Source organism: Amphiprion ocellaris, chromosome 20 (genome assembly GCF_022539595.1).
Source record: "Amphiprion ocellaris isolate individual 3 ecotype Okinawa chromosome 20, ASM2253959v1, whole genome shotgun sequence".
Taxonomy (NCBI): Eukaryota; Metazoa; Chordata; class Actinopteri; family Pomacentridae; genus Amphiprion; species Amphiprion ocellaris.
This window is the reverse complement of record NC_072785.1, coordinates 14,353,491-14,362,717: the sequence shown is the minus strand read 5'-3', so window position 1 is coordinate 14,362,717 and position 9,227 is coordinate 14,353,491. Positions and strand designations below refer to the sequence as shown.

The window sequence follows — 9,227 nt, the reverse complement described above, 5'->3', positions numbered from 1 at the left end:
TGACTGCACCAACCTCACCACATTTAAATCCCTTTTAAAGACTCACCTTTTTAGATCTGCTTTCCTTAAGTGATTCTGTATTTTATCTTGAACTTGTTTTACTATCTACTGATTTTAATTAACAGTTTTGTTTTATCTTATTGTATTTTATGTACAGCGTCTTTGAGTTTTTGGAAAAGCGCTTTATAAATAAAAAAATTATTATATTATTATTATTATTATCTTTTGCCACAGTGGAAACCTTAAAACATTTATCTCATGAGGGAAAGTTCTACACATCTCTGCTCTGTTTCTGTGCATAGACAGATAGAATATGCCAAGTAGAGTTGAGTCATTTGTTGGCTTAAAATGGACCAAAAAAAACAGTTTCCTATAGTAATATATGTCTCCAATAAAAAGAAAAGCCTTTACTTCTTTCAGCACTGTGTCGTGAGCAATGCTGAAGAATTTCCCATAGCCAGAGAAGCAGACAGAATATTGCTCGAAGTGTATCATTTAATAACATCACGGAGCCTTTATCATTAAGCACCACACATCCTCAGACCATCTCCAGGGAAGCTCCTCCAGGGAGCCCTCAAACCTGCCTCCTGTTCCTCATGTTGCCAGGACGACAGACAGCGAGTTGCAGCACAGGACTCAGTTTCTCATAGCAACAGATTGGCTTCAGAATCCCGCTCCGACCAATCAGGAGCCAGGCGCTGGGAGAGAAATCCCTGTTGCTCCATTCTAATGTGTAGGAGGAGACGGGGGTGGAGTCGCACGTTGTGTGGTACACAAAGCATCCTACAGTGCAGAGTGGACTGCTGGAGACGGCTCATAGTACGGGTCATCTGTGGTCTGTAGTTGAAAACACACATAAAAACTATTTTATCAGGAACAGGAGATGAAAGCTGTTCTCACTCTTCCATCAGGCAGAAGGTCTCAGACACGACAACAGTGTAGAATCTAAGGAGCGACATTTTCAGTTTCACCATGAAGATTTCAATTTTTTACTGTGTGCTTTTGTTTTGTTTCCAATTTTAAGTTTCATGAGCTCACACTCTTATAACGAAATCCACACAAACAGGCAAATTTTGTTTTGAAATCATGCCAAAGATTGTCTGTGTCTAAGAATTCACTGGCCCGCTTTAGTATTGGTGGGGTTTTTTTTACTGGAAAATAGTCTGTATTGCATATTTTAACCATTGGGTAATCAAATTTCTCTGCAGAGCATATTCAGAGTGTTTTGTTTTTTGCCATGTGATTGAATCTTGAATCTAAAAGTCTGATTTTCATTTCTTTGTCTCTTGACTTTGCTATAAAATTTTGGATATCAGTAGGCAGATGCAGATTTGTGTTCAATTTGATCAATTTTTTTCATTTTGAAGCCTGTATCAAAATTTATTGCCAAAATTTAATGGCTGAAATGGGCTAAAATGGAGGAAAATGACAAATTGACCATACCAGGATTTTTAATTGTAATGATGCAGCATAACTCTGACTGTATTTTCCTCAATGCATAAATAATATCTTAATATATACAAAACAGCATTGACATTGAAAAAGCAGGGAAATCAGGTCATCCTTGCAGAAAGGGTACAGAATGTACACCAACTCCATGTACTGTGGCTAATCTTTTACAGTTTGATTTTTTTTTTTTTTCATAAAATGGCCTACATAAACTTCAGGTGTCATTGTCTGTTTTTCATCATGTGGGTGATATTTATTTTTTTGTACTTAACTTTTTCTATTCTGCTGTGTCCAAGCAATGTTTTTGCTCTGATCTGTATGTTTTTTAAATCAAAGAAAGCAGGGTGTGAAGAGAAAATAGGTCTTCTCCACAGCCTGGGGTGTCCTTCCTGACTGTGTCCTTTCACCCAGTAACTGTAGGGAAGAGCAGCTGACAGACAGTGTTTTCCACAAGTTCAAATAAGCCCACAGAGCGTTCTGGATATTTGAATACTGGCATCAGCTTCTGTGATTAAAATATTATCACCAAACCATACAAGGTAAGTAGAAAATGACAAAAACAGGAGGGTAATTCGGAAGCACAGAACCCAAGTGTTGCAACATTATCCTCGGCAGTGATCTGCAAATTCCATCTTGACATTGCATTTCATCAAAACAACAAAAAAAAAAGGAAAGCAGTTCTCAAAAGCACAGTGAGAGAATAAGTTTGTTTTAGGTTTAAATGTGGCATAAAGAATTTCAGCTAAGATCATGTTGTGTGTTTGCAAACTTTTGCGTGAGTTTAGGGACCAAAATTGGGATTGATGCTTCTGCATGAATGTAAAACAGTTATTAATGGTTAATAAATTGTAAATTCATGAGCACACAAGGGCTCATTTTGTACCTCAGTCCTATCTAAATAAATATTGTCAATTTAATATATACAACCCAATGCAATTAATTTGATATAAGTGTTGATTTGGGGTCAATATATGGTCAACTAACATTTTTAGCTGGGAGGCTTCACGTGGCAGTAACACTTCAGTGTACATAACACTGCCTGTGCCTGGCTGTCAGAGCTCAGGGGCTGTTTAGTGAAATACAGCCCTGGTGATATATTTAACCTTCTAGGGCAGCTCCCCCCCCCAATGCTGACTCCTCTTCTGGAGTTCCTGAGTTGGGGGAGCTGACCGGACAGGGGAGGTGTGCATGTGGAGGCCCAGATAGGGTGAGTGCAACCTTTCCTCCAGATTCCCTAACTAAGTTGAAGTGGACTGGCCCACTTATATCACAAACAGGCAGCTGTACTTAGACCCGGCTGCATGTCATGCGTGCATGCTAACTGGTTTTCCACGTAGCTCCTCCCTCTTCCCCTCTCTTCTCGCAAACAGCTGGCACTGAACTGCATTGCCACAGCTCCCTGAGGTCATGCTTACGTGAGTCACAGCGAGGCACGGCCTTCCTTAGTGGCGAGGTGCTGCCAGGGCTGGGCCGACACACCTGCCACACTCCCCCGCTGCACTGCAGGCAAAGCTGCAAACAAACACCAGTGACACAAGGTAAAGACTGATCAGGTTCTTCATACATAAGACCAGAAATGAACCATGAAACAACATGTGTCTACTCCTGAAAATGACACCGGGCCTGTTGTTGTTTTCATTATTTTCAAGCATCTTTGTTATATTGAATAAAACACGTATTGCAAATGTGCCCTTTTTTTCAGATCATGGCTTCCAGAGGTTTGCTAGAACTTCTGACACACTTTTCTTTCCTTTGTCCGACTACAGTTGGTGATCTAACAGCATATGTAGGTCAAGACCAATTTGAATTCTCTGACATGTGCTTGTGGGAATGAGCTCATGAAAATGGCCAGAAGAAAAGGCCACAGGAATAAAAAAAAAGAAACCCTAAGTACTGCAACAGTTGCATAAAGCCCATAAAAGATATTTAGAACTGTTAGGAACATTAACCATGCAGTGTATTTGAAAACTTATGGAAGTTATTTTATTTTTAATGCTCAAATTGTCTACAAATTTTGGCTACTTAACAGAAATCAGAACCTAACATTACAAAAAAGGTGTCAAAATCATGACAGAGAGTGTGCACACATCGGTGACACAGATATTATTATTATTTCGATGAGTTTAGTTTAGGAACAAACACTCTTTAGGAATGATATTGATACATTGTATTGTTTGATAACACATTTAGAGACTTCAATGATAACATGCATTAAAAAAGCCTTTTAGTGACCTGGGGGCTGTGTGACTTTGTGTTTGTATATTAAAATGTGAATGTGGCGACAGTTTAGCATGTATTTATCAACTTTTTCTGTGAGAAAACTGCACAAATAGCTCCAAGAAAACCGAGACAGAAACCCGCGCTTCGTCTGGCAGTGCTGTTGCATTCACGTGTTGTGGGAAAAGTGGGACAAATTACTCGAAAACGTAGCTTTAAAAGTGAAGATTTCAGTAAGGACTTAGGTGAAGTCCAGTCAAAGAAATATGCCTGTATATAATAATTTTAACATAATCAAGTTTTTTTTAAATGTAGAAAAAAATTGCAAATTCAAATCTCTTGTGAACTCACACAAAACCAGGCTAGACTATTATGGAACCTTTGCATTCCTGTTAGCTGGCTTTATGTTGTGCTAATGATGTACTGCTACATTAGCTTCATGCAACACTGGCCAGATTGAATTGTAGCCATTGTCAGCTAAACACATCTTTTAACTGGACATTATTTTAGTGTCATGAAATTAAACATTTTTAATAATAAAGTTAGAAGTTGTCTCCTAGACCCCTCAATTCTAAATTATATTACACTAATCAAACTGTTTAAAAAAAACATTTCTGTATGTGTTATGTGACATTTATGTTGTCAGAGCAACATCAAAATTTTAGAATACAGTTAAATTTATACATAGGCAACAACTTTGTGTTGCTCAAAATGACTTGTGAGGTTAGATCTTCTTACATCTTAGCACGATTTACCTAATGTTACCTGATGTATTTTCTAGTGGATTTGGTGTATATTTGCGCCATTAAGTATTTTGATGGAATAAACTGAATACGCAAATAATTTTGATTGAGAATTTTCACAAGTTTCATTCATGAGGAGAACAATAAAAAAGTCCATACCTCCACTTCTGTGATTTCTCTTCAAGAAACGCATTATATAATTGTATAACATATATTAATGACCCAGATTTACGATGCTGTGTAGCTTGCATTGTGTTAAAGTGATACAAGGGTGTCACTTAAAATGCTCCGTGTGTCATCAGGTGGTTGTGCAGCTGTTTTTTCCCCGCAGCCTCTGAACGCCGCATAGACTGGATCGACCTTTCGCCCAGTTTAGCGGATGGCAGTTCATCGGGTTTACCCTGACACTGCTGACTCCCTCGGCCCCGCCCACCAACGGCCACGCACCCCGTTTCCTCCAACCGTGCAGCGAGCACGCACTGTTCACGCGTCTCCTGCTCTCCCATTGGCCGAGGCTCCGCACACACTCGATTGCGATTGGCCGAGTGTTGCCACCCGCCAGTGCGTGTTGTGAGTTTTGTTTTCCTTTTTTTCCCCCCTCCTCCTCCCCATGTTTTACACACACAGCTGAGAGAAAAGGGAGCCAGTCAGAGCAAAAGACGACCTCAGCCGTACCCCAGAGCAGGCAGCAGCACTGGCAACCGCCGTCTCTTTGTTCTACACTGGCTTTGACAACAAAAACGTGATATTTCAACATTTTAGTCCTCAATGCCATCGCGAAAATTCACAGAGATGGACTCACACGGGGTAAGAGAGTTTTGTTTTTCTGTTACTTTAGCTTAGCGCGACATTTGTTTTGTGTTTTCCGTTCAGCCCCGCAACATTCACTTGTTTACAGACTGATTTGACATTTCAGCCTGTATAAATCACTAAATTCAGCATTTAAAATAGTTTTTTTTAACTTTATAATTATTTTTATTTTGTATCATGTTAACATATTAGTTAAATCAACAAAAATAATTGTTGTGTAATTAAACCACATGTAGCAATTTTGCTTTTTATTCAACCATAAGAGGTAATGACGTGTGAATCGACGATAATGTGGAATAAAAATGCCTTATAAACACGCATGGAAGCCTGTCAGTGTCGAAAAATTGTTTAATTAAGTTGCATTTCTGTGGAGAATCGGTGATGTGTTTTGTTTGCTGTGAAAATGTATAACAAAGTTGTAACAAGTGTACTTCCTGATGTTACCAAAAAAAAAAAAAAAAAACGCTTTATGGGGATTTCACATGTCTCCTCTCAGCAGCACGTCACTGTTTGGTCTATATTTGGGAGGGGGAGGTGTCCTGGCTCCGGGCCAGAGGCAGTGCATGCTGGGCTGGGGTGTAGTCACCAACACCTCCTCACTCTTATTGGCAGCATCATGCAGTTTGGCCCGGGAACTTCAGATACAGGAACAGTGACTGAGCAGATGATAACTGGAAATAGATTTCTTTATAAGAAGTGAAAGCATCCCTTTGTCAGCCTTATCAGAGTAAGAGCTGAATCATCACTGAGTATAAAGGAGATGAAAATAGCAGCGATAACTCAGTGATGTGTCAACTCACCTTAAATGTCCTGTTTTTTTGTTCCTCTTAGACTGAATACATGGATCATTGTGGGTCTTCTGTGAAGAGGAGAAGGCATGACAGCGAACAGTCTATCTCCAGTGGAGCCAGTGGTTGTTCCTCTGGCCTCGAGTACACTGACCTGGAGGCAGCTGAAGCTCTGGTGTGTATGAGCTCTTGGGGCCAGGCTCTCTTCCTGAGCAGCAACAAGCCGAGCCCCTGCAAACCCAGACCACTTACCCCGGCTTCGGACTCCTGCGATTCCCTCCTGCCACCAGAACTCCCAGAGCCCCCGAAGGACTTTGTGTCCCTCTCCTCTTTGGTAAGACACATCATGCAAAAAGTTATTAACTCACAGGGATAACTTAGTCTAATTAGTAAACTTATTCCTGGGAGTCTGAGTTTGCATTGATTCTGTTGGCCTTTTGAAGTGGACGTGTCGAGATAACTGTAAGACTATGTTTTATGACATGAGACGTGCTGCAGCGAGAATAGCCTTGATACATTAATGTGGTTGACCTTCACTCAGAGTTCCTTTCTGCAGATGCAGGGTCATAAAAATCCCAGTTTATGGCTCAGTGATTGTAATGGTTGTCTACCTGCTTGCTCCCAGGATACTTATAATTGCAAACAGATGTCCTTTTAAAAGTACAGTCATACACCATATAATGGCAGTGGTAGGGATGCATTTTAACTCTTCAACCGTCTCTTTGCAGTGTATGACCCCACCCCACAGTCCCAGCTTTGTTGAGACGTCATCGAGCACTACACTCCAGTCGAGCTCCAGCCTCGCTGTGTCCACACAACACTGCGGGTCCGGCCTCCATCAACCTGTCCTGACCCCCATTGCTGAAAAGACCCCCACCCTCCCCTCTCCGCCACAGCCCTGCAGAGCCATGGCGACCAGCGTCATCCGCCACACCGCAGACAGAACGCTCTGCCAACACCACATTCCAGTGGACCCCAATCCAGAGAAGACTAGAGACACAGTATTGGCTACAATGGTCTGCCAGCAGCAACAACAGCAGCAGCAGCAGCAGCAACAGCAATGTATAACAAACGCTGAGCAGATAACCACGCCTCCATCTCCTCCAGCTTCACTCATACCCTCAAAAACAGAGCAGCCAACCAGTCCCTCAAAGCCCTGTTTGGACAATGTTTCCACTCGCACTCCTGTCAACACCCAACCACAGAACAGCACATCCACTCCCCCTATTCCCACAACCCTGTCCCCTCCTCCAGTCACCAGCCCTCAAATCATCTGCCAGATGTTCCCCGTCAGCAGCCAATCGGGTATAATCTCGGCCTTCATCCCCAGTGCCGTTCAGACGGCTAATACTGGAATTCGGACTGCAACCACACCCATCCTCCCCCAACCAGCCTCAGCTAACACTGCCCCTGTCCAGCAGTCCCTCATTGTGGGCTCAGCGGTACCCCAGGGCACCGTGATGCTGGTTCTCCCTCAGTCCTCAGTTTCTCAGGCCCCTCACTGCCCTCAGACTGTCATGACCCTGGGCAACACCAAGCTGCTACCTCTGGCCCCGGCCCCTGTGTATGTGCCAGCAGGGCCCAGAGGCACCACAAAGATGGACTTTTCCCGCAGGAGAAACTACGTCTGCAACTTCCCAGGCTGCAGGAAGACATACTTCAAGAGCTCCCACCTCAAGGCTCATCTTCGAACACACACAGGTGAGGGTTTACTGCATGTGTTTGGCTGATACTCACGAGGATGTGGAATAAGTGTGACCAGCACAGATGAGTGTAGCATCCTGTTTGTAAAACATTCTTTCCTGGATCTTGTTATTTCTGATGGGAAAGACAGTGAGCTCATTGTTTCATGTCAGCCAAGTGCAGTGACGTGTAAAGTTTTCATGACTGCAACGTGACTCACTTGTTTTCTGCTTTTGTCCACCGGCTTCCCTTCTCTAGGTGAGAAGCCCTTCAACTGCAGCTGGGATGGATGTGATAAGAGGTTTGCCCGTTCTGACGAACTCTCCCGTCACCGGCGCACGCACACCGGCGAAAAGAAATTTGTGTGTCCCGTGTGCGACCGGCGATTCATGCGCAGCGATCACCTAACCAAACACGCCCGCCGCCACATGACCACAAAGAAAATTCCCTCCTGGCAGGCCGATGTTCGGAGTCTGAACAAAATGGCCGCGAGCAAAACACCTTCCTCAAAACCTGGCATTGCCACACTAAGCATGCTGGTACCTGCTGGCTCAAAGTAGATAATGAACAACTGCCATCCAGCCTACTTACTCCCAAACTACCAGAGGGACACAGCCAGGCACACAAGGCTGCTGCCCTTTTACTCATGGGAATGATAATAAAAACATGCACTGGACTCTTTTCCTGCTCTACTGCTCATTTGTACATGTCGTTTCTCTGAAAGATTCTTTGTTTACTTTGATATAATTGATATGTATGCACTCTTGCCAAAGCCTTTTTATGAAGTTCGTCTTATACATTTCACCTTCTCCACCTCTCCTGCAACACTTTTCCTCTGTTTGTATGGATACTGATATATATGTCTGTGAATGTATTGTTCGTTGTACTATGAAATGCATTTATTTGTCTTATTTGGGGGGAAAAGTTGACACGAAAAAATATGTAAATATGAATATTAATCATCAGTACTACGATTATACCTTGATTATATCACCCTGTCTAACTTTTCGTATTATTTAATACATATTTGTAATAAAAAAAAAGGTTCAATGAGTACATCTTTGTGCGTTTTGTGAGCTTTACAACTTCTAATCCAAGGGAGATGACATGTGGGATTAAGATACAGTCAGCAATCTTTTGGTCGTGCTCATGCAGAAAGGTAGCGAGTGGTATCTGCCCACATCCTGAGTGCGTCACACTGACACCCCTCCCACCATCACCACCACCACCACCACCACCACCACTGCCCCCCTCCTCTCTGGTCAGCTGAAACTCACTCCTCTTCTTCCAAATGTGCTGACTTGCCTGTGGGTGTCTTCCTGCTGGCTGAATGCATTTTTTGGTGTTATAAAACCTCTTTTGGCAAGACCGTGTGGGGACGTTATGTCCTGTTCATCAGCTCTGAGCCAGAATGGTTGATGAGTCAGAAGAGACAGACAAGTAGTTCTCCCTGAATTGGAGCTCATTAACAGAACATTTGAGCTCAGAACTGTCACATGGGAACACAGAGGCGGTGGAGCTGGGATTGTTGCATAAT

The 9,227-nt window shown here is 42.7% G+C and overlaps 1 protein-coding gene and 1 long non-coding RNA gene across 2 annotated transcripts; one reads left to right on the top strand and one right to left on the bottom strand.

The window, feature by feature from the left end:
- Nucleotides 1–483: 483 nt before the first annotated feature.
- Nucleotides 484–5,091, bottom strand: LOC118470027 (uncharacterized). The gene is made up of 3 exons (XR_004847030.2): nt 4,569–5,091; nt 2,865–2,961; nt 484–837 (listed from the first exon to the last, which is right to left on the bottom strand). It is a non-coding gene; the product is annotated as an uncharacterized LOC118470027 (long non-coding RNA).
- On the top strand, nt 5,041–8,746 carry LOC111565936 (Krueppel-like factor 11). The gene is made up of 4 exons (XM_023266262.3): nt 5,041–5,216; nt 6,051–6,341; nt 6,736–7,708; nt 7,949–8,746. Exons 1-4 carry the CDS (start codon nt 5,178–5,180, stop codon nt 8,248–8,250), a joined length of 1,605 nt encoding a protein of 534 aa, XP_023122030.2. The 5' UTR covers nt 5,041–5,177; the 3' UTR covers nt 8,251–8,746.
- Nucleotides 8,747–9,227: the final 481 nt, after the last annotated feature.